Source organism: Humulus lupulus, chromosome 8 (assembly GCF_963169125.1).
Source record: "Humulus lupulus chromosome 8, drHumLupu1.1, whole genome shotgun sequence".
Taxonomy (NCBI): Eukaryota; Viridiplantae; Streptophyta; class Magnoliopsida; order Rosales; family Cannabaceae; genus Humulus; species Humulus lupulus.
In genome coordinates this window covers 129822397-129848956 of record NC_084800.1, presented here as the reverse complement: position 1 = coordinate 129848956, position 26560 = coordinate 129822397, and the positions used below count along the sequence as shown (strand labels likewise).

The following is a 26560-nucleotide window of genomic DNA, read 5'->3' as shown; positions in this document are numbered from 1 at the left end:
TAAACACAATAACCAGCTACACTCCTTCGATCATCTGGACAACATGCCCAGTCTGCATCCGAGTACCCTGTAATTTCTAATCTGTCTGAGTTTTTGATGTGCAGTCCATGATACACGGTCCCTTTTAAATATCTAAGTACTCTCTTTGCAGCCTTCCAATGAACTGTGGTAGGAGTTTGTAAAAATTGGCTCAATTTATTTACTGCAAATGAAAGATCAGGTCTGGTATGTGTAAGATATTGAAGTCCTCCAATGATGCTCCTGTAGCTAGTCGAGTTTGGAAGAGGATCTCCATCTGCTTTGGACAATGGTTTGCCTCCTGTCATCGGGGTTGAGCATGGTTTTAGGTGCATCATGCCAGTTTTGTGCAGAAGTTCCTTCACATATTTGCCTTGATTTAGATAGAGACCGGTTTCATCACGATGCACTTCGATTCCGAGAAAATAGTGCAGAGGACCTAAATCTTTTAGAGCAAATATGGCATGTAATTTGTTGATGAACTGATTAAGTTTACCAACATTGTTACCAGTCACAATAATATCATCCACATAGATTAACACCATGATAACCAAGCCAGGAATTTTATAAAAGAATAGAGACGAGTCTGCCTTAGAATTCTTGAACTTCCAATTGATAAGAGTCATTCGCAATCTGTCATACCAGGCCCTTGGTGCCTGTTTCAGGCCATAAAGTGATTTAGTAAGTTTGCACACATACTCTGATTTGGAAGTATCAATGAAGCCCTGAGGTTGTTCCATAAAAACATCTTCATGAATTTTACCATTGAGAAAAGCATTATTCACATCAAGTTGTCTAATCTCCCATGACTTAGCAACTGCAATAGTTAGAATAATACGTACTGTAGAAGCCTTTATAACAGGACTGTAAGTTTCCCCAAAATCAATTCCTGGCCTTTGATTAAAGCCCTTTGCAACCAACCTGGCTTTATATCTCTCAAACGTACCATCAGCATTTCTTTTAACCTTAAACACCCACTTATTGCCAATGATATTCATTCCAGCAGCTCTTGGTACTAAAGTCCATGTTTCATTGTTTTTAAGTGCTTCCATTTCAGCTGCCATTGCCCCATGCCAGCCACTGTGATTAAGTGCATCTTCAATAGTAGTAGGTTCCTCATTGTCCCAATTCCATCGAGCTTGACCAACATACACCTTTGGTTTAAATATTCCTGCCTTAGCTCTGGTTACCATAGAATGAGACGGAGCTAAAGGATGTGTTTCTTGTATCGGTTCAGCAGAAGTTGCAGCAGGTGGAGTCTCTGATGTACTCAGGCTATTTCTCAGAGAATGTTCTGAATGATGATGAGATATCTCATGTTCATGGTCAGATGAGTCAGATAGTCCAAGAGTGGGATCAGTTTGAGATACCTGTCTTTGAGTATGGGAGCTTGACTGAGATGTGGAATCATCTCCAATAATTGAGCTTGCTGCAGGTGGCATTTCAGGAGATTGAGAGTGTGATGCATTAGATTGAAATAAGGCTGTCCAAGAGGGAACACTAACACTCACTGCCTGCTCTGGTTGATAATTGTTAAGAAATCCTGTTGCAAAGGGAAATTCATCCTCATTAAATATGACATTTCTGGATATATAAACTCTCCCCGTAGAGCTAAGGCACTTATAGCCTTTATGAGAATCACTATACCCCATGTTAACACATTTTATTGAATGAAACTGGAACTTGTGAGCTTGGTAAGGTCTGATGCAAGGATAACAAGCAACTCCAAAGACTTTAAGAAATTTGTAATCGGGCTTCTTGGCATGAATGACTTCAAATGGTGACTGATTTTGCAAAACTGGTGTAGGCAGCCTGTTAATTAGATACACTGCAGTTTGAAAAGAATCCCACCAAAACTTTAATGGCATGTGTGCTTGAGCAAGTAAAGTCAAGCCCATCTCAACAATATGTCTGTGTTTTCTCTCGGCTCTGCCATTCTGTGCGGAGGTGTGAGGACATGAATGCTGAAAGTTGATTCCATTTTGGATAACAAAGTGAGTAAAAGATTGAAATTCACCTCCCCAATCTGTTCTAAGAGCTTTAATTTTCCTGTCAAATTGATTTTCAACTAGGCTTTTGAACTGAACAAAGGCTGAGAGAGCTTCATTTTTAGTTTTGAGTGGATAGATCCATGTGTATCGACTGTGATCATCAACAAAATGAATATACAATTTGTAGTTTGTGTTTGATGTTACTGGTGCAGGACCCCAAAGGTCTGTGTGTATTAAGTCTAACAGATGTTTAGCACGATCCAAATTGGTATTGAAAGGTAATGCATGTGATTTACCATATTGACAGGCTTCACAGAATCTCTCCTTTTCATTAAAACCAGTTTTTACATTAAGAACACTCAACACTTGACTTAATACACGACTGGAAGGGTGACCCAATATCTTGTGCCACTTATCCTTTAGGGAAATAGACTGAGATACAGCAACGTGCTGATTCTTTGATTTAGAAACTACACCAGTAAAAGGTTTGACAGACTGAAAACTGAGGAAGCCAGACGAGTTAGCAGTGAACTTTGCCTGTTGATTTGCTAGCTGATACAGACCATCTTTAAGAGTCCCTTGCAGAAGTACTTTCTTTGTGTCCAGATCCTTCACGAAGCATTGTTTGGCAAAAAATTCAACAAACACATTATTCTCAGATGCTAGTTGAGAAATGCTTATTAAGTTCTTAGTAATGTTTAGCACATGTAATACATTATTTAGAACTAAGCTTTTGTTATCAAGAGAGACTAATGAACTGTTACCAACATGAGCAATTTTTAAATGATTACCATTGCCCACTGTTAAAGTCTCCTCACCAGTATAATCTGTTTTCTGAGCCAAATTGCTGGTGTCTCCTGTAATATGGCTGCTAGCTCCGGAATCTACATACCATGCTCCATCTTCAACCATTTCTGGCGTTGCAATGAATGCTGAGGCTCCATTATTGTTTCCAGTCTGTGATCCTTTATTCCCAGTGACAAATCCAGATGCGGATAGATCAGAACCCATATAAGCTTCATCATATCTGTTATAGCAGTAAGCTGCAGAGTGGCCATATCGACCACACACCTGACAAGTTGGTTTGGAACCTGTGCTTCGTGGTCCTCCTCTGCCTCTGAATCGACCTGGACTTCTGCCTCCTCTCTGCTGGGTGAAATTACCTCGATTGCTTGAATTAAACCGACCTGCCTGATTATATTTGTTCCCTGTGAAGCTGGGTGATCTTACTATAGCAATATTAGCAGTCTGAGATGAAATAGATAGATTCTTAGTTGCTCCAGAAAGAGCTGTCAACCTGTCAAGTTTACTATCAAAACTCAATAAAATATCCTGCAATTCCTGCCAGGACGTGGATTCTCTTGCTTCAACTTGAATCACAATGGGTAAGTATTCAATATCAAGGCCAGAAAGAATATTCGATACTAATTGTTTTTCTGGATAAGGGTCACCTGCGAGAGCCAACACATCGGCCCAGTGACGTTTTTGGCGAAGATACTCTGTCATGGACATTGCTCCTTTTCTGGCTGTTTGAATTTTTGTACGGTATTCATCCATCTTCACTCGAGAATGAGCAACAAACAGAGTCTCCAATGCCTGCCATAAGCTTGAAGACGAGTCGCATCCCATTACGTCTGTAGCGATGCTCTCTGTCATTGATCCATAAAGCCATCTTAACAGCAATTGATCATTAACAATCCAGGTCTCAAAAGCTGGATTCACACGCACCCCTTCTTCTCCTGTAGTCGAATCATCACCAAGAAATTCGGCCGGCCTGACCACGGTACCTTTCAAGTATCCGTCCAGGCGATGACCACGAACAATAGCTGAGACCATTGTCTTCCACAACGTGTAATTGTTTCTGTCAAGCTTGAGGGCAAACGGTTGCGTTAACGTACTTCCTACTTGAGGTCCAACAGCACTTGCTGAAGGAATTTGGGGCTGAGCAACAGTACTGGAATTACTCTGTCCAGCTGAACGAGCTTGGGTTGGAGTTTGATCGGCCATGGAGACTGAGCGAGTGAACCGCCACCGGAGAACGAACCTGTCTCTGATACCAAGATTAAATTCAGAGAAATCTATAGAAAGTAGGAAATAGGCTCAGCGCCGAATAGAGCTGGCTCTTCTTGTATATATACTCACTGTTACATTATATGAAGCGTGTGGCTACAATTTGATATAAAATGAATAAAAAATATATATTACATATATTGTTACAGTCGTACAGAGAATATTCTAACAGAAAGGTAAAAGTTTGTTAGCCTAGGGATCTCCACAATTCTGTTACGCCAGTTCACCTTCTCAGTACAGAGTGTATTTCATTTCTTAACATGCCCAATTTCTGATGATGACATGGTAATGCACCTTCTTGAATGTCTTGGCCCTGATTTTGATCCTGCTGTCTCGAGTATCACCTCCCGGAGAGACTCCCTTTCATTTGAAGTTGTCCAAGCCTTGTTGATGTCTCATGAAAATCAATTAGAGAGGCACCATTCAGTCAGTGACCTCAATCTTAAAATGTCTGCCAATCTCTCTGTTGCTCCTTCAATAAACTACTCCAACAACACTTATAGGCCTCCCAATATCCCTAGTCGCAACACACACAGATTTCGGCCCAAGAAATTTTATCCGTCCTCCTCTACATTACCCTACCATAGTCAATTGCCTCTTCTATTACGTATGCCTCAAAGCTGGTCACTCGGTTGCTGTTTGCCACTATAGGTTTGACTAGAACTTTGTTACCCCAAAGCTTGGTGTCTCTCAACCACGTGCCTATCTCACTGAGCAAGACTGTGAATATGACCCTCAAGCTCATGTTACAACATCTGTTGCTGACTTTGGTGATCCAAATGGCTGGTATGCCAATTCCGGAGCTACAAATCATGTTGCTTTTGGTATGGAAAACTTGGATTCCGCAGCTCCATACAATGGGTCTGGAGCTCTTGCAGTTGGCAATGGTAAGAAGCTTCTTATCTCTCAAATTGGTAACGCCACTCTTCCCTATTCCTCTACTTGTCCTTTAAAGTTAAATTCAGTTTTAAAGGTTCCTAAAATTACTAAGAATTTGGTTAGTGTTTCAATACTCACCAAGCATAATGATGTTCATGTTCAGTTTTACAAAACATGCTGCTTTGTTAAGGACAAACAAATGGGGACTGTATTGCTCAAAGGGAAGACTAAAGGAGGACTCTACTTGCTTGGTGATGTTGTTGATGACAAAGGGCCAACACTTCAGTGCAATCTAGCTACTATAAATAGTTTTGTTTCTGGTTCTTGTACTTTTACTACTGTCGATAAAGTGACATCAAACTATTGTATTGATTTGCAAAGTAATAATAAAGAGTTAGATACTTCTTTTTCGTATGAAATCTTTGTCTCTACTATTGTTCAAGATATCAATTTATGGCACTCCAAACTTGGGCATCCAGTCCCTCGCACACTCACTAAAATGTTGTCAACAATTCCTTATTCGGCGTCCCTCCAAACCTTAAAATTTTGTGAGGCTTGTCAAAAAGGAAAGAGCCATCGACTTCCCTTTCCATTGTCTGCAAGTATAGCCACTAAACCCCTTGAGTTGATCCATACCGATTTATGGGGATCAGCTTGTAACGCCCCGCTTACCCCCAAGACAGTTACAGTGAACTTTGAACCGTGATTTAACTCACTAACCGAATTCTTTGGTTAAAAATGTGTTTCTAGGTATTATTAATAGGTTAAGGTGGAAAACCAATCAAAAGGAAATGATATATTTTATTTAAAACATAAAATTATTCATGGGCCCATAAAAACGTTTACAAGTTATTTACAATGCAAAATGGTCATTACAGTATAAAATTTACAATCTGCCGATCTAAGCGGCAAAAATAGGATAGACCCCCTAGTTCTCCTGAGAACTCCTTGGTCGTGGTGGTCAAGCGGCTGCATATGTACACATAGCCACCTAAGCTCTCCACCCAAGGCTGCGTGAGTTTTTCTTTCCCTTTACCTGCACAACATAGAACCCATGAGCTAAATCCCAGCAAGAAAACTCAATACTGCAAGAATATAATATCAAACGATGATCATAATAACCATCCAGGACTTTTAGTCCAAAATAGAAGAGTGACAGTTGTAAAAGTCACTAAGGTGGGTTCCGTTCCCTTTACCAATAAGTGATCATTTCACTAGCTTAAACGAGATAGGTATCTGATGAAATAGTCACCAGCATAAACCTATCGAGTGACCATAGAGTCACTAACGTGGGATTCTGTTCTCTTAGCCATGTGACAAAATAGTCACCTAGGCCTTTGGCCCTGGCTCTGAGTAACTAGTCATAGACTAGACAAGCACTTATAATTTTCATCGAACTTAGGGTCGGTCTAGCATTAATGCTCCATATGAGTCATTCAATGCAGATATCGATTAGATCTAATCTTTTATCAGCTCTGCGTTCATGATGCTTATGCCGTTTCAGACTCTTAGGTCAGTAACACGCGACCAGTGCCGATTCTGATTAGTCAGTGCCATACACAAGTAAGCAAGATTTGCTAAGCATTTAATATGCAATCAATGTCCACATTTAACAATCAACATGCCTCCATAATAACCACGCATGTCATATACATAGGGTGCAGTTTTCTAACCTCTGGTTCGAGAAAGAATTAGTAAAAGACGGACCCTTGAGAACGATCGACCTTTTTATTCCTTAGCAGTTACCTGGTCATAATCAATTATGGGATTCCATCAATAAAATGAATAACAAAGGTTCCTGAACCAAGACCTAGCCTCCGGGACATCGAATCCTACTAAACCGGGTAGTAGGAACGATCCCGAGGCCTAAGGTTTGAGTTCCCATGATCAAAACAATATTTTGGCCTCAAAACCCTCAAGCGTCGCGGCCCCCACCACACTGAGCCGCGGCCCCCAGCCAAGACAGAGGCACCTGAAGCAAGCGCCACGGCCCACCTTCCCCAATGCTGCGGCCCCCAGGCCCCTCAACTCTCCCGCCCCTCTGCACCATGCTCGGGTCGCGACCCCACCTGCAAGTTCAACCATAAACCCAATTTTCCACCTTTTAATCCTTCCAAAAACCTACCTAAACATCTCCAAATCTAGAAATCAAAGTTCCCAAACATCGTAATGATTCAAAATCATCAAATCCCGAGGCTCAAATAAATCAAAATCTCATCAACACACAAAATCCAAATCAGAGCTTAGAAACTCTAAAACGCAAAACTTAAAGCTTAGATTACCTTTGATTAAGTTGTTTCTCGCTAAATCCTTCGGTCAAGAAGCTTCTAATCTTTCCTAGGATCACTATGTCTCGATCCTCGCTTAATTCTGACTACTAAAACCCAAGTTTCCTTCGAAATTGCGACGAACGGTAAAAAGGAACAACGGGAAAAAGAGTTAAAGTGTTTGAATGTAGTTTTCTTTCTGACAGACTACTTCAAGCTTAAGTAACCTCAAATAAATCCTAATGCTCAGGGCCCCAAAAACGTCCCCGGGGGAAAAATAGTCAAAGTCCCAGAATTTCCTCCTGATCTCACTAACTCCCAATATATCATCAAATAATCATTCTCATTATCCAACATCCCAATAATTGAACCCGTTATGACAAATCCGCTAACTTGCAACCTAAGATCGTCTCATGCCGAATAACTTGAATATATCCACATAATAATGGGATCTCACTCATAAATCACAACATGCACCAAAATATACAAATATACCCTCAACGGACCAAATTACCAAAATGCCCTTATAATTAAATGTGAACCCACATGCATGCATTTAACATCATATCATAATATAATTCACATAAACATGCATATAATCTTTTAATGGCATAATAAATCAATTATGGCCCTCTAGGCCTACTAATCCAATCATTAAACCGCATTAGGGATTTGGGGGCATTACAACTATCCACTCCTTACGGAAATTTCGTCCTCGAAATTTACCTGAACAACTCGGGATACTGACTCTGCATATCTGACTCCAGCTCCCAGGTCACTTCCTCGACCTTGATATTCCTCCATAATACCTTAACCAAAGTTATCGCCTTGTTTCCGAGGACCTTGTCCTTTTTGTCAAGTATCTGGACTGGCTGCTCTTCAAATAAGAGATCTGCCTCAAGCTCCAGATCTTCATAGCTCAAAATATGAGTCGCATCAGATACACACCTCCGAAGAGCTGAAACATGAAACACGTTATGCACAACTAACAATGCCGAAGGTAAGGCCAACCTGTAAGCCACCTGACCAATCCTCTCCAAGATCTCAAATGGACCTACAAATCTAGGGCTCAGCTTGCCCTTCTTCCAAAACCTTCTCACCCATTTCCATGGCGAGACTCTAAGGAAGACGTAGTCTCCCACTTGGAACTCCACGTTCCTGCGCTTGGGATTTGCATAACTTTTTTGCTACTCTGAGAAGCAAGCATCCAAGCTCTAATCTTCTCAATGGCTTCACTGGTCCTCAGGACCCAAGTATCTCCTTTCACCTGCCTCATACAACATCTCATAAGGTGCAATTCCAATGGTAGACTGATAACTGTTGTTGTAGGAAAACTCTATCAAAGGTAGATACTTACTCCAAGATCCACCAAAGTCCAGCACACATGCCCGCAGCATATCTTCTAATATCTGGATCGTCCTCTCAGATTGCCCATCTGTCTGAGGATGATAAGCAGTACTGAACTTCAACTGTGTTCCCATGGCCTTTTGTAAACTCCCCTAGAACTTGGAAGTAAGAGAGGGGTCCCGATCTGACACGATCAACCTCGGTGCTCCATGAAGATGCACGATCTCTCTCACATAGAGATCTACATATTGATCTACTGTATATGTAGTCTTTACTGGCAAGAAGTGAGCTGAATAGGTATAGCGATCCACTATAACTCAAATAGAATCATGCTGACCAACAGTCCTAGGTAACCCCACCACGAAATCCATCGTGATGTCCTCCCATTTCCACTCTGGGATATCCAGAGGCTACAATAACCCTGCCGGCCTCTGATGCTCAGCCTTGACCTGTTGACATGTCAAGCACTTAGCCACATATTCCACTACATCCCTCTTCATCCCCGACCACCAATACAACAATCTCACGTCCTGATACATCTTCGTGGTGCGTGGATGCAAAGAGTAAGGTGCAGTATGAGATTCATCCAGAATCTCTCACCCCATAGCAGTGTCTAACGGAATACATATCCGCCCCTTGTATCGCAGCAAGCCTAAATCAGACACAGTATCTATGGATGCTCCAGCCAAAACATCCTCTATGATCTTGATTAGCTATGGATCACCCAACTGACCCTCCTTAATTCTCTCCAATAGTGTAGACTGTAGCGTAATATTGACCAACTGGCCCACCAACAACTCTATACAAGCTCTGGTCATATCATCAGCTAACTCTCTGGCTATCACCCTCGCACTATAAATCTGTCATGGACCCTTCCGGCTTAAAGCATCAGCTACCACGTTGGCCTTTCCTGGATGTTACAAAATCTCACAATCATAATCTTTTACTAACTTCAGCCAACGCCTTTGTCTCATATTCAGATCTTTCTGTGTGAAGAAGTATTTTAGGCTCTTGTGGTCTATATAAATCTCACACTTCTCGGTAATGCCTCCATACCTTTAAAGCAAAGACCACAGCCGCCAACTCTAAATCATGAGCGGGATATCTCTTTTCATACTCCTTCAGCTAACATGAGGCATAAACAATTACCCTTTCTAGCTGCATAAGAACACAGCCCAAACCTTGATGTGAAGCATCGCAGTAAATCGTAAATTTCTCTTAATCTATTGGAAGACTCAAAACTGGAGCTGTAATCAATCTCTGCTTCAGTTCCTAGAAGCTGTTCTCACACTTGTCTGACCACACAAATTTCTTATTCTTGTGTGTCAGCTCAGTCAATGAAGTAGCAATCTTAGAGAATCCTTCCACGAAACGCCTATAATAATCTGTCAATCCAAGGAAACTTCTAACCTCAGAAGCATTCTTTGGCCTTGGCCAATCTTGGATTGCCTCAATCTTTCCTGGATCTACCTTAATCTCCTCCATACTTACAATGTGCCCAAGAAAAGATACTTGAGATAACCAGAACTCACATTTCTTGAACTTTGCAAACAATCTGTGTTCCCTCAGTCTCTGTAGAACCAATCTCTGATGCTACTCATGCTCTGACTCTGACTGAGAATAGACCAGGATATCATCGATGAAGACGATCACAAACTAGTCCAGATAATCCTTGAACACTCTGTTCATCAGATCCATAAAAGCAGCTGGGGCATTAGTCAATCCAAAAGACATGACTAAGAATTCATAATGCCCATACCTGGTGCGAAAAGTAGTCTTCGGTATATCTCCCTCCTTGACCCTCAACTGATGATAACCAGAACGAAGGTCGATCTTTGAGAATACATTCTTACCTTGCAACTGATCAAACAAAGCATATATCCTTAGCAAATGATACTTATTCTTGATTGTTAACTTATTCAATTCTCTGTAATCAATACACATCCTCAGAGAACCATCCTTCTTTTTCACAAACAGAACTGGCGCACCTCAAGGTGATAAACTAGGTCTGATAAAACTCAAATCCAACAACTCTTGCAATTGTACCTTCAATTCTTTCAACTCAGCTGGGGCCATTCTGTAAGGTGCTCTAGACACTGGCTCCGTCCCTGGTTCCAGATCTATCATAAACTCAATTTCTCTATGTGGTGGCAACCCTGGAAAATCTTCTGGAAACACATCTAGGAATTCACATACTGATCTGGTCTCCTCTGGTCTCACTGGCATGACCTGAGTGGTGTCAAGCACACTGGCTAAGAATCCAATGCAACCTTCTCGTAGTAGATCTCTAGCCCTCAAAACTGAAATCATAGGTATGCGAGGCTCATGCACAGTACCAACGAACACAAAATGATCCCTACCTTCAGGCTCAAAGTTGACCATCTTTCTTCTGCAATCAATGGTTGCCCCATACTTTACCAACCAATCCATACCCAGTATCATGTCGAAGTCAGTCATAACCAACTATATCAAATCTACTAACAACTCTCTGCCCTCTACTGTCACTGGCAAAGATCTGACCCATCTCCTGGATACCACTAACTCCCCAATGGGTAATAAAGTTCCAAACCCCACAGCATAAAAATCACAGGGTTTACACAGTCTATCAATAATTCTACTAGTAACAAAAGAATGTGTAGCACCAGAATCAATCAAAACATTATAAGGGGTTCCAGCTCTAAGAACCTGACCTGTAACTACTGAGGGAGAAACCTTAGCTTCTTCTTGTGTCAACACGAACACTCGGGTTGGGGCCAAGCTGTCCGCTTTCCTGGGTTCTTCTTTTTTTTCCTTAGGACAATCCTTCCTGAGATGATCCACTGCTCCAACTGAAAAGCAGGTTCTTGCCCTACACTCCCCCAAATGGCGCCTCTTGCTTCTAGGGCATTCAGGATAAGACTTCCAGGCCTCACCGCCAATTTAGCAGCCCATTGAAATACCACGAGGTCGCCTATCAGAACTTGGAACTGGGAAGGTATTAGGAACCTTCCTCTTCTGATCACTAGGGCCTCCACCCCTACCAACACCCATAAATGGAGGACCTGTCCTCCTCAACTCTCTTCTGGCTGCACTGTCCCGCCAGATCTTATTCTCTGCACTCTCAGCTGTGAGTGCCTTCTCAACCACATATGCATAGGTAGTAACCCCTACCACAGTGGTAATACGAACATCTTGGGCTAGTCTAGGTTGTAGCCCCTGGAGAAACCTCTCCCTTCTGGTCCCATCAATGGGCACCAGCTCCATGGAAAACTTTGCCAATCAATCAAACTTCAGGGCATACTCAGTCACTGACAAACTCCCTTGAAGTAACCTTATAAACTCCTCAGGTTTTGCCGCCCTAATGGCATTGTTATAGTACTTCTCGTTGAACAGAAACTGAAACTCTTCCTAATTCAAGGCATTAATGTTTTTGGTCTGGGATATAACCTCCCACCAAACTCAAGCATCCTCCTGAAACATATATGTGGCACAAGACACCCTCTCATTACCAGTCGCCCTCATGAAATCCAGGATGGTGGTAATCATGCTCATCCACTGCTCAGCTTTAGCAGGATCTGCACTGCCTTAAAAACTAGAGGTTGCTGCCTTCTGAACCTTTCATAGAGAGGCTCCCATTTGTTACCAACCTCAAGCAGCTGCTCAGCTGCCGGCACTGATACAGGAGGTGCCTCAGATACAGTGGATACTATAGGAACCTGTTGTTGTCTCAGGAGGCAGAGTTCTTCTCCCTGCCTCAACACTGTAGCCTGCAGATCATAAATAACTGCTGCCAGTTCCCAGGAGCTGGCTATGGAATCTGGCTCTGGTCATTCTCTTGACCCTAATTATTATTCTGGCCTTGATCACCCAGGCCAGATGATGTATTTGTCTGTCCTGGAATCATTCTTATCAACTTATACTGTGCTGCAATAGTCAATACGGCCAGTCAGGCAGTGATAACTAAACCTCTTGCCGTCTTACGGTCCCAGAACAAGCAGATAACTCTCATATTCCACAATCATACAAATAGATACATGATTATAGCATTTAGCACTTTTCATGTATCAAGTAATAGTTCACATAAACATGCATATAATATTTTAATGGCATAATAAATCAATTATGGCCCTCCCCGCCTACTAATCAAATCATTAAACTGCATTAGAGATTTTGGGGCATTACACAACCCATGTCTCTTCCATTGAAAGTTTTCGATATTATGTTCATGTTATGGATGATTTCAGCCGTTATACTTGGATTTTTCCATTGATGTTGAAGACTCAAGCTATTGATGTCATTATCAAATTTAAAGGCCTTGTGGAAAAACCATTTGGATTGCCTATAAAAGGTGTTCAAGCAGATTGGGGTGTTAATATAGGCCTTTTGCTTGTTTCTTGATTGAACAAGGTATCAAGTTTCAACATCCATGTCCACATACTCACAAACAAAATGGGTGTGCTCAAAGAAAACATTGCTACATTACCGAAACGGATCTCACTCTCCTTGCACAATCTGACTTGGGCCTCTCCTATTGGTGGCATGCTTTTCAAGCTGCAGTATATTCTATTAACAGGTTGCCCACTTCTGTTTTGGATGGCATCTCTCTCTTTAAGTCCTTATTTTGAAAAGTTCTGGATTATCACTTTCTCAAGACATTCGGGTGTGCTTGCTACCAACATTTATGACCTTATTACAGCCACAAACCTCATTTTAGAAAATAACAATGTATATTTCTTAGTTAATATTTGCAACACAAAGTTTATCTATGTCAAAGTCAAGTTGGCCGAATCTATATAGCTCAAATATAGTCTTTTATGAGACATCGTTTCCTGCATTACAACGAAGCCATTCCTCTTAGGTACAACACTCTCAACCTACATTGTTTCCATCTGCAACATTTAGTACTCAACCTCCATGTTTTGCCACTAATGTTAACTCATTTTTCTCTACTCCTAAGCAGTCATTCTTGACATAACACCTACGGTTGAGCCATCTCCTTCCATTGATTCACCAGCACCTACTGCAGTCCCTACTACCTCGACAACTGCAGCTTCAGTCCCACAATTTTCTATAGTACCAGCTCGAACACATACTATGGCCACACATTCTCAACATGGCAATTGGAAACCCAAAGCTTATTCGGCCACAAAGCACCCTTTGCCTGAATCTTTGCTGCCTCGAGAACCCACGTCCACTAAGCAAGCTCTGGGCCATCCCGAGTGGTACAAGTCAATGCAACAAGAATATAATGCCTTAATGTAAACAAATACATGGACTCTTGTTCCATATCACTTAGACAATAAATGGGTCTTTCATGTCAAATTGAATCCTGATGGTACACTTGATCGGTACAAGTCACGATTGGTTGCAAAAGGGTACTATTACTGATGATTTGCTTCTGCGACTAGCTGCTTCTATGTCTCTTCATGGCTACTCTGATGCAGATTGGGCAAGTTTCCTTAATGACAGACAATCTACTGGTGGTTACACCATGTTCTTGGGAGGAAACTTGGTGTCTTGGTCTGCCAAAAAGCAACAAGTTATGGCATGATCCAACATAGAGAGTGAGTTCCGTGCCTTGGAAAATGCTTCTGCAGAGGTAAAGTGATTGGTGTCTTTGTTATTTGAATTACATGTTTCGTTAGCTGAGTCACCTATCATATGGGTAGACAATCAAAGTGCAACTACCTTAGCTGCTAACCCAGTGTTTCATGCATGCTTTATGCACATCGAGGTAGAGACCAAATTGTGGAGAAATTTCTTGATGTTCGTTATGTACCATCTGTGGACCAAATTGCAGATGTGTTGACTAAACCACTGCCTATTGATCGTGTTCAGTACCTCAAATCCAAGCTGAAAGTGGTTCAAACACTCTTTTACTTGAGGGGGGATGATAACCATAACATGAGTTGTTTTCTTTAACAGTCTTTTCTGTTAAAGTTGTTACATTGGTTGATTAGGTGTAAAGTTGGTATTACTGCTGAAGATTAGTAAATTGTTTTCTTTTAATCAATTCTTGTAACACCTTGTAAGTACTCAGCTATAAATAAAGACAGTCCTCATTCTTCTGGTTGGATTCTGAAACAACCTTCTGAGGAATTTTACTCAAATTCTGTAACGCCCTACTTCCTTAGAGTTGTTACTATGTGAGTTTAAAATATGCTTTCAACTCGCTAATCGAGGTTTTAGGTCAAAAGTGTAATTAAATCATAAACAGAGTAATAAACTTCAAAAATAATTTCGATTATTGAAAAACATAATGCGTTTGACACTTGGGATCCCAAAATACTGTTTAGAAATATTTACAACATATAAGTACAAACCAAGTCGACTTGATGACAAAATCTAGGTTTTAATACAATCATCTCCAAAAACCACTGGCTGTGGCAGCCAGGCAGGCCAAACATGTACGCGCCTCTTCATGTTCTCCGTACTCATGGTTGGTCGACTTTCCCCTTGCCCTTACCTGCACCACAGAGCACCTGTGAGCCGAAACCCAGCAAGAGAACCCTTACAAGCATAAAACATATGCATAACAAACACTCAGCATATAAACAGGCCATCAATAGGCTAAACACATACGGCCATGCCGTCCCAGGCACTTTATCAGGCCCTGGGTTCGCAGTCCACGCCATGAGGATATCCCAGGTACCATTTAGGATCTCGCCCTGGCAACTCACACCCCATGTGCTCAACGCTGCTCCCGGCCCCTTGTCGCACTCGGCCTTGCACTCCACGTGCCTATCACCGTTCCCGGCCCCTTGCCATTCCCGGCCTTGCCGACCTCGGCCTGTGCCGTTCCCGGCTCTTGCCGAGCATTTATACATTTGCATTCATAGCATAATAAAGCATATACTAAACATGAACAAATTCAATCCAAGGGCTACACCCTGCAATACAATTAAATAGGGCTCTGCCCTGCATACAAGCTCTATGGGAACAGTGGTTTTCTTACTTGAGTCCCGAGCTTTCTAAGCTCCAATATCCCGAGCACAGTCCCCTAAACTGAGCCTCGTCGAAACCTTAGTCACAACACATTAACAATATTCATCCATCAAGTTCTAATCCATTAAATAGCTTTGAGTTACAATTCTAATCTCCGGGACCTTGAATTCTATCAATCTGGGTGATAAAATCAATCCCAAGCCTTATTAGATAGGTTCCCAAACCTAAGCACACTTTAAAACACAAAACGACACTAAGAGTCGCGGCCCTATGAGGCCATGCCGCGGCCCGCCCGCAAATCCGAGAGCACACCCAAAACAGGGCAGGCGCGCCGCGGTCCTAGCTAGGGCATGTCGCGGCCCGTCCTTCTGCCAGTCCACCCAAATGCTTTGGAGGGCCGCGACTCAGCTAGAACAATGTCGTGGCCCGACCCTTCAGACCCAGAAAAATCCTCCATTTTCTCTTCTAAAACCCAGCCAATCATCCATAAAAATCAACCTAACAATCCAAACGTTAATCACAGAAATCTTAAAACAATTTCAGCAGCAAAACCTAACAAGAACTTAAGCCAAATACCTCATCAAACCCAAAATCAATCCTTCACCCCTCTACATGCATATTCTAAGAAAACCAACAGAAACTTCAAGAGAAATTCTTGTAATTTAAAGCTTACCCTTGTTGAATTAAGTCTCTGAGTTGATCTCCTAAGCCCCCAAGCTTCTAGTCCTCAAACTCTAGCTTCAATTCCTTAGTTAGATTAGCTTCCACCACCACTTTCCCTTGCTATGCCTTAGAGGAAAAATAAAGAAAGAGAGACGTGTCTAAAAGTCGGTTTCTACAAATTCTGAAAGCTTCTTATGCTTTGTTTTATTTAACTTAAGCTTAAGGTTACCTCAAGGCTCAGGGTACCAAAAACGTCCCCAAGGGAAAAATGGTAAATTTCCCCAATATTCCCTCCTAGACATTCTAACCTCAAATATATCTCCAAATATTTATTTCCATAACCCGATAACCCCATAAAACACCTAATACCCAAAATACCCCTCAACTCGCCCCAAGTCAAATTCTCAACCCCGTTGTGACTTTCTGGCTAACTTCTCCCTAGGACTGTCTCGGATCGTGCTACACAGATATATATCACAAACATATTACATTTATCACATTTATACCCTCAACGGGCTAAAATCACAGACATACCCCTAATATCCAAATGGGGCCCACATGCATATTTAATTCAACTAAACATGCATCTCTATCACATATTCACATAAATTCACATATTATATCCATAATTCACATATTGCTCTCCAGGCACGCTAATCAAGGCCCTATGCCTTATTAGCAAATTTGGGTAGTTACAACTATCCCCTCCTTACAAAAATTTCGTCCTTGAAATTACCTGAACAACTCGGGATACCGCTCCCTCATCTCTGATTCAAGTTCCCACGTCGCCTCCTCAACCTTGTTGTTCTTCCACAACACTTTCACCAAGGCGATGGTCTTGCTCCACAAGACTTTATCCTTCCGGTCAAGAACCTGAACTGGCTTCTCCTCATAGGGCAAATCCTGATCTAGCTCTAAATTCTCATAACTCAGAACGTGCGTCGAATTTGACACATACTTCCGAAGAATGGACACGTGAAAAACATCATTAACCCCTGATAAAGCTGGAGGCATCGCTAGTCTGTAAGCTACCTCTCCAACCCGTTCCAAAATCTCGAAGGTGCCAACAAACCTAGGGCTCAGCTTGCCCCGAACACCAAACCGTTTCACTCCCCTAAAAGGTGAAACCCTAAGAAACACATGATCACCAACCTAAAATTCCACGCTCCTGCGTTTCAGGTCTGAATAACTCTTCTGGCGAATCTGGGAGGCGAGCATTCACGCTCTAATCTTCTCAATCGCCTCATTGGTTCTCTGAACCATCTCTGGACCCAGATATCTCCTCTCACTTGTCTTATCCCAATGGATAGGTGATCTACACCTCCTTCCGTAAAGCATCTCATATGGAGCCACTCCGATGGTCGCCTGATAATTGTTGTTGTACGAAAACTCAATCAAAGGGAGATACTTACTCCAAGATCCCCCAAAATCTAGCACACATGCTCGCAACATGTCCTCCAATATTTGAATCGTCCTCTCAGACTGTCCATCTGTCCGAGGATGATAAGTGGTACTAAACCGTAACTGCGTGCCCACAGCCTTCTACAGACTCCCCCAAAACTTGGAAGTAAAGGTGGGGTCCCTATCGGACGCTATCGACCTCGAAGCCCCATGAAGTCGAACAATCTCCTTCACATACAACTCAGCATACTACTCCACAGTATAAGTCATCTTGACAGGCAAAAAATGGGCAGACTTAGTATATCTATCCACAATCACCCACACCGAGTCATGTTGTCCTGCGGTCCTCGGAAAACCAACCACGAAGTCCATAGTAATATCTTCCCACTTCCATTATGGGATCCCCAGATGCTGCAGTAACCCCGCTGGCCTCTGATGCTCAGCCTTGACCTGCTGACAAGTTAAGCACTTGGCCACATAATCCACCACATCCCTCTTCATGCCCGACCACCAATGCAAAACTCTCAAATCCTGGTACATCTTCGTCGTACCAGGGCGCAAGGAATAGCGAGTGGTATGCGATTCATCTAAAATCTTCCGCCGAATATCAGAATCCATCGGAACGCAGATCCGACCCTTGTACTTCAGTAACCCCATCTCTGAAATAGAAAAGTCCTTAGTCGCTCCGACTAAGACATTCTCTCTGTGTCCACTCAACTGGGAATCTTTCCCCTGCACCTCCTTGATCCTCTCAAGTAGTGTAGACTGAAGAGTGATGTTGGCCAACCGACCAACCACCAACTCTATACCTGCTCTAGTCATCTCCTCGGCTAGCTTATCAGATATTTGTCTCGAACTAAATAACTGTCCTGGGCCTTTCCGACTCAATTCATCAGCCACTACATTAGCCTTCCCAGGATTGTATAGGATATCACAATAATAATCCTTAACCAACTCCAGCCACCGCCTCTGGCGCATATTCAGGTCCTTCTGAGTAAAGAAATACTTCAAGCTCTTATGGTCGGTGTATATCTCGCACTTCTCACCATAAAGATAATGTCTCCAAATCTTAAGTGCGAACACCACCGCTGCCAACTCCAAACCATGCGTGGGATATCTCTGCTCATATTCCTTTAACTATCTCGATGCATAGGCTATCACCTTACCAGCTTGCATCAACACACACCCCAAACCTTGTCTGGATGCATCATAATAAACCACAAACTTTTCATTATCTGTCGGCAAACTTAACACTGGCGTGGTGATCAATCACCGCTTCAACCCCTAGAAACTATTCTCACATCTGTCCGTTCAGACATACCTTGTCTTCTTCTTTGTCAGTTCTGTCAAAGGCGTAGCTATTCTGGAGAACCCCTCCACGAATCGGCGATAATACCCCGCTAAACCCAGAAAGCTTCTCACTTCAGGAACATTGCTCGGCGTAGGACAATCTCTTACTGTCTCAATCTTACTTGGGTCAACCAGAATCCCCTCCTTACTGACGATATGGCCCAGAAATGTAACTTGCGGTAACCAGAACTTAGCATATACTTATGCTCCCTTAACTGCTGCAATACCAATCGCAAATGCTGCTCATGCTCTGACTCTGAATGGGAGTATACCAAGATGTCGTCGATGAACACAATCACAAACTTATCCAAATAATCCTTGAAAACCCTATTCATCATATCTATAAAAGCTGTTGGGGCATTGGTTAATCCAAAGGACATAACCAGAAATTTATAATGTCCATACCTCGTTCGGAAAGCAGTCTTTGGTATGTCCTCCTCTTTAATCCTTAACTGATGGTAACCTGATCGGAGGTCTGTCTTGGAAAACACTGTTCTTCCCTGTAACTGATCAAATAAATCGTCGATCCTAGGTAATGGATACTTGTTCTTAATGGTTAACTTATTCAGCTCCCTGTAATCAATACACATCCTAAGAGATCCATCTTTCTTCTTGACAAACAACACTGGAGCACCCCATGGTGAGATACTCGGTCTGATGAACCCCAAATCAAGTAACTCTTGCAACTGAATCTTCAACTCCTTTAGCTTTGCTGGAGCCATTCTATAAGGTATCCTAGATACTTGCTCCACCCCTGGCACCAACTCTATAACAAAATTAGTCTCCCGTTGCGGCGACAACCCTGGTAAATCTGCCGGAAACAAATCCAAGAACTCACACACCAATCTACTCTCTCCCGGTCTAACCGACACCACCTTAGAGGTATCCACAATGTTCGCTAGGAATCCTATGCAACCTTCCTGCATCAAGTCTCTAGCCTTCAATGCTGAAATCATAGGTAACCGCGGTCCACTAGCTGTCCCCACAAATACAAATGGTACCTCCCCTTCTAGTTCAAAAGTCACCATCCTGCGGTTGCAATCAATTGTCGTCCCATACCTCGATAGCCAATCCATCCCTAGGATCATGTCGAAGTCATCCATCGCAAGCTCAATCAGATCAGCAAACAACTCCCTACCATCTACCTCTAATGGTAAAGCTCTAATCCATCTCATAAAGACTACCAGTTCCCCAGTCGGCAATAAAGTCTGAAAACCCCTAGCATACAACACACTAGGTCTACACAGCTGATCTATCACTCTAGTAGACACAAATGAATGAGTAGCTCCCGAATAAAAAAATGCAGTATAAGAAGATCCAGCACTAGAAATCTGACCTGTCACAACCGAGGGGTTAGCCTCCGCCTCAGTCTTAGTCAAAGTAAATACCCTAGCAAGAGCAAGATTGTCACTCTGCTTCAGCTCCTCTTTCTTGACTTAAGGGAATTCCCTCTTCAGATGACTGGCACTCCCACAGAAAAAGCAGACCCTAATCCTGCACTCACCCTGGTGTCGTCGCCTGCACCGCAGACACACTGGAAAACTCCTCTAGTTGTCACTTCCACCCTGACGGCCAGTAGAAGCACCCCATGCCCTCCTATCTGAACTGGGAGGAACAAAGGAATCTGGGGCCTTTCTCTTCTGCTCACTAGAGCCACCACCCCAACTGGATCTAATAAAAGGAGACACTGTCCTCCTGGCATCGCGCCTAATAGCGCTTTCCTTCCAGATTTGATCCTCGGCCCCCTCAGCTGTGAGGGCCTTGTCTACAACCTGAGCATAAGTAGTAGTCTGTGGATCCAAGGTAATCTTCACATCACGAGCAATCATAACATTCAAACCCTGTATGAACCTGTCCCTTCTTGCCGCATCAGTCGGCACTAAATCTGGCGCAAAATTCGCCAATCTGTCAAATCTCAAAGCATACTCAGTCACGGTCAACCGATTTTGAGTTAGGTTGATGAACTCGTCAACCTTCGCAGCTCGAACTACCACACTGTAATACTTCGCATTGAATAAGTTTTTGAACTCTTCCCAAGTCATAACTGTTACGTTCCTTCTCTGAACTACCACGTCCCACCAGATGCGGGCATCCTCTCTGAACATATAGCTAGCACAAGCTACCCTCTCATTTCCCTGAACCCTCATAAAATCTAGAATCAAGGAAATCATATTTATCCACTGCTCTGCCCGTAGTGGGTCTGATCCAAAGGTGGGAGGATGTTGTTTCTTGAATCTGTCATACAAAGGTTCCCACTTGTTCTCCGTAACAGATTAAACCGGCACCGACGCCACAACCTGCTGAACTGGCAGCCCAGTGACCTGAGGTAAGGCCTGCTGCCTCAACTGTCGAAACTCTTCCTCTGTTCGTTGCAATCTTTCTTCCATCTCAGCAAACATCTCTTGCCAATTCTGTGGGGCAGGTGGAGGGTCTTGACCCTGGTTGTCATCCTCGGCCCTACTGCCGCGGAGTCTAGATGATTGTCGAGGCATCTCAACAAATATACCTGCATCCAACGACGCCGCTCATTAGGCATGATAACAACATCCAAAACCACCCCCCAAACACATCAGCCAACCACAAACAGTAATTCACATAACGTACAGATAGCATATAACACACAACGGGCCATGCCCTAGCATCATACATATGTTAACTTATTCATCATGCTCTATATAAAATAAGCAGGCAAACAAGGCATTCAAGAACATATTCAAGCATATTAGTCATTCATACCAACCAACCCTGAGTCGAGCTTGTCACTAATAGCGAGCATACATGTTCGGTCAATCTCCAGAACCATAAACTTTGGCTCACTCTGATACCAAGTTGTAACGCCCTACTTCCTTAGAGTCGTTACTATGTGAGTTTAAATGTGCTTTCAACTCGCTAATCAAGGTTTTAGGTCAAAAGTGTAATTAAATCATAAACAGAGTAATAAACTTCAAAAATAATTTCAATTACTGAAAAACATAATGCGTTTGACACTTGGGATCCCAAAATACTGTTTAGAAATATTTACAACATAAAAGTACAAACCAAGTCGACTAGACGACAAAATCTAGGTTTTAATACAATCATCTCCCAAAACCACTAGCTATGGCAGCCAGGCAAGCCAAACATGTACGTGCCGCTTCACGCTCTCCGTACTCATGGTTGGTCGACTTTCCCCTTTCCCTTACCTGCACCGCAAAGCACCAGTGAGCCGAAGCCCATCAAGAAAACCCTTACAAGCAGAAAACATATGCATAACAAACACTCAGCATATAAACAGGCCATCAATATGCTAAACACATACGGCCATGCCGTCCCAGGCACTTAACCAGGCCCTGGGTTCGTGGTCCACACCGTGAGGATATCCCAGGTATCCTTTAGGGTCTCGCCCTGGCAACTCGCACCCCACATGCTCAACGCTGCTCCCGGCCCCTTGCCGCACTAGGCCGTACACCCCACGTGCCTATCGCAGTTCTCGGCCCCTTGCCGTTCCCAGCAAGAACAATGCCGCGGCCCGACCCTTCGAACCCAGAAAAAACCTCCATTTTCTCTTCTAAAACCCAGCCAATCATCCATAAAAATCAACCTAACAATCCAAATGTTAATCACAGAAATCTTAAAACAATTTCAGCAGCAAAACCTAACAAGAACTTAAGCCAAATACCTCATCAAACCCAAAATCAATCCTTCACCCATCTACATGCATATTCTAAGAAAACCAGCAGAAAATTCAAGAGAAATTCTTGTAATTTAAAGCTTACCCTTGCTGAATTAAGTCTCTGAGTTGATCTCCTAAGCCCCCAAGCTTCTAGCCCTCAAACTCTAGCTTCAATTCCTTAGTTAGATTAGCTTTCACTACCACTTTCCCTTGCTATGCCTTAGAGGAAAAATAAAGAAAGAGAGACGTGTCTAAAAGTCGGTTTCTACAAATTCTGAAAGCTTCTTATGCTTTGTTTTATTTAACTTAAGCTTAAGGTTACCTCAAGGCTCGGGGTACCAAAAACGTCCCCGAGGGCAAAATGGTAAATTTCCCCAATATTCCCTCCTAGACATTCTAACCTCAAATATATCTCCAAATATTTATTTCCATAACCCGATAACCCCATAAAACACCTAATACCCAAAATACCCCTCGACTCACCCCGAGTCAGATTCTCAACCCCGTTGTGACTTTCTGGCTAACTGCTCCGTAGGACTGTCTTGGATCGTGCTACACAAATATATATATCACAAACATATCACATTTATAACATTTATACCCTCAACGGGCTAAAATCACAGACATACCCCTAATATCCAAACGGGGTCCACATGCATATTTAATTCAACTAAACATGCATCTCTATCACATATTCACATAAATTCACATATTATATCCATAATTCACCTATTGCTCTCCAAGGACGCTAATCAAGGCCCTAAGCCTTATTAGCAAATTTAGGTCGTTACAAATTCTTTCTAAATAGCTCTTGTTTCTTTATTTCCTTTACTGTGAGAGTCCTCAAGTTGAAAAATCTCTTAGAGAGAGAGACAAAGTCTAATTCTCAAGCATCAACTTGTGTGTGTGATGTTGTGTGTGTTGCACAAAAGAAATGTGCACCCTTTTATAGGAAAATGGGTACGCCTCTAAAGAGAGTCTAATTCTCAAGCATGGAATCGTCCCCCGAGCCCAATTCTCAAAGCCCTGAAAAGTTGTTCCTTTAAAAGGCATTAGCACCATGGTTCTCACCTCCTAAAGGGTAGCATCGCCACAGAAGTTAGAGAGCAAACTCTACTCTCAAGGAAACACATCTGCGATGCGGTGCTCACGCAGAGGCATCGCATTGCCACCGCGAATAACCCAGAAACCTGCGAGTTTCCCCTGCGATTTTAGACCCAAACCATGACCAAAAGTCGAATCCCATCAATTTAAACACAAATTAAAGACTTCAAAACACTAGCATAACCACTATACAACATCATCACATCATGAAAACTCCCAATTACATCTTAAAACTAACAATTGAAGAAATTTGTTTCAAAACTCTACAATTTCATCAAGAACACGACAAAGAAATGAAAATATCAATATTATGGCTTACCTCTCAGAAATTTCGAAAGTCCTTGAGCAACGAGGATGCTAGCAACTCCTAATCCCTCCTTGTGGCTTGAATCTTGCTTAGAGTTCCTCAAATCCCAAGCTTTCGCCCCATGGTTCTAGTGCAATCTTGAAATCCACTTGATAAGAGAAAAGAAGTACGGAAAGTGTTTCTAGTGTGAATGGCAGCTAACTCTCACTTAGCCAAAAAAAAAAATCTCTACTTCCTTGGTCAAATGACCATTTTACCCTTCCTAACTAAATGTCCTTCTAACCAACCCAATGACATTTTAGTCATTTGCCTAAATTCTTATAAAACCTTAAATTATACCTCAACTTCCCAAATTAATTCCATAATCTTCCAAACATAAATATTTTCCCCGATAAATATTTCATTTACCAACAATTCCCAAAGTAGTGTCAAATTCCTAAAATACCCCTAAGCTCGACCCAAGCTAGACATTTATCTACGTCGTGACTTTTCCGCTAAACCACTCGAAAGGACCCACTCATGTCGAAATTCACAAATATATCCTCATAATAATTTGGTCTCAAGCATATAGCAAATAAAATTACAAATATACCATCAACAGGTCACAATTATTAAAATAGTCATTTTAACCAAAAGTGTGTCTTCAAACACATTTAATACACATAATCATGCATATTCAATCATATAATCATATAAATCACATAAATTAATTAATTCACACTTAATTACCACACGTGCCCTCCGGCATGCTAATCAAAACACTATATTCTATTAGAAATTTGAGGAGGCTACAAGCGCCTTACTAATGCAATGGATCAGGGCATTACCCATTGGTGGATTAACGGGCTAGGCAGCGTGAGACACATTTTCCTAACTCGCCTACATGCTGGGCACTCCTTTCAATAAGGTAATGTCAAGCCCACAATCATTAGACTAAGTCTTTAACTTGTGGAGTGACACTTGTCAAGATCGCAAGGATGACCCGAAATCAATAAAAAATTAACGTAGTATTTGATTTCATGAGAAATGATATATTGGTAATTTTGCTTGTTATAATTTATGATTTACATATTGTAATATCATTATAGTAATCACTAAGTTTTTTTTTAAAAAAAAAATAGTAGTCACTTGCCAAATCAATATGACTTGAAATCTTTATTAGTGAAAATTGTGGGGGAAACAAAAAACTAAAGTTAAGGAATAAGTTACAAAACATAATTAAGTTAATTTGGTTAACTTGAATGAATATATGATGATTAGAAACATGCTTTCTATGATATTTAAAGTTTGAATTCAAGTTGAAAACCAGAAATTTGTTGGAGTTCTTGAGTTTTAATGAAAAAGGGGTTTTGACCTAAATTTCTATGTGTTTGAGTTTGGACTTGAGTCTTGGAAATCATATTACATTTATAAGGTGTATTCTAGAGTGAAAATATGTTTGGAAGTGTGAAATTTTAGTTTGGTGCAATTTTGAGTCCATTTGGTTTGGGTTGGAGTTTTGAAAATATGCAGAATTCCTCTCTTACATGAATCAGTCGACCGCCCTGGGGGAACCGATCGACCAGTCTGCGGTTAAGGGGTTTGGCCATTTTGGCCAAACGGTCGACTAGTTTGGGGAATTGGTTTTCCAGTTTGTTTGGGCAGAGGGTTTTTGAACCCTTTTTCATATAAATTTGATGTGGAGTACTAGGGGATCTTCGGCCGAGGTTCTGAGACATATTTAGGCATATTTGACGTGTATTTAGAGCATTGTAGTGCTTATAGAAAGTTTTGGATAAGTGGAGTTATGGGAAACTAAATCAATTTTATGCCAATTCTGACTTTGGGTTTTGCAAGCACTTGACGAAGATCGCACTTAGGCCGGTACATCTAGCTTGTTGGAATTTAGGTAAGAAAACTGGCATATGCACATAGAACTAATTGTTTGCTATGTATATTAGCATTGATTTATTTGTGGATGATTGGTACGATCTATATTCAGCCATCGAGTTGAACATGGCACCATTGCTTTGCCTTTTGTTCCTTCGAATTTGCAGATTCCAGACTTCTTTACCAAGTCACATCCTATTTCACGCTTTCGCTTTCTAGTTGGCAAACTTTCAATGCTTCTTGCTGCAGCATGAGTTGGGGGGGGGGGGGGGGGTTAAAGTAATTATTAGTAGCTTATAATGCTATTTTAGTCATTCTCATTGTAAGGGTTATTTTAGTCTTTTTCATGTTATGACTTTAGTATAAATAAAATATTTTTTCTATCATTGTATCAACCCTAATTTTGCAATAAAGAGAAGCCACATTTTCTTCTTTTCATCTCTTTGACTTCTCTCTTTTTGTTGAATATTTCACATTTACCACTAACCAATCTATTGTCCATGTTTTCAACATTGAAAATGTGGCATAAATTACTCTGCTATTTAGTGTTCCTCAAGGGCTCGAGTCTGTTTCTCGTCATTATTGTCAATACAGGAGGAGTATATCATTAACGTCATTACCTCCTGAGGAGCTAGTCGGAAGGGGACCCTCGAGCCGTGACCAACCCATTAATATACCAAAGGACCTCCTCCGGGGGAGGATGACAATTGCCAGGTGT

General features: G+C 41.9%; 1 protein-coding gene across 1 annotated transcript; it reads left to right on the top strand.

The window, feature by feature from the left end:
- The first annotated feature begins 4679 nt into the window (after positions 1 to 4679).
- On the top strand, positions 4680 to 12949 carry LOC133796056 (uncharacterized). The gene is made up of 3 exons (XM_062233536.1): positions 4680 to 4966; positions 5122 to 5369; positions 12796 to 12949. The coding sequence occupies exons 1-3, from the start codon at positions 4808 to 4810 to the stop codon at positions 12947 to 12949; spliced, it is 561 nt and encodes a 186-aa protein (XP_062089520.1). The 5' UTR covers positions 4680 to 4807.
- Positions 12950 to 26560: the final 13611 nt, after the last annotated feature.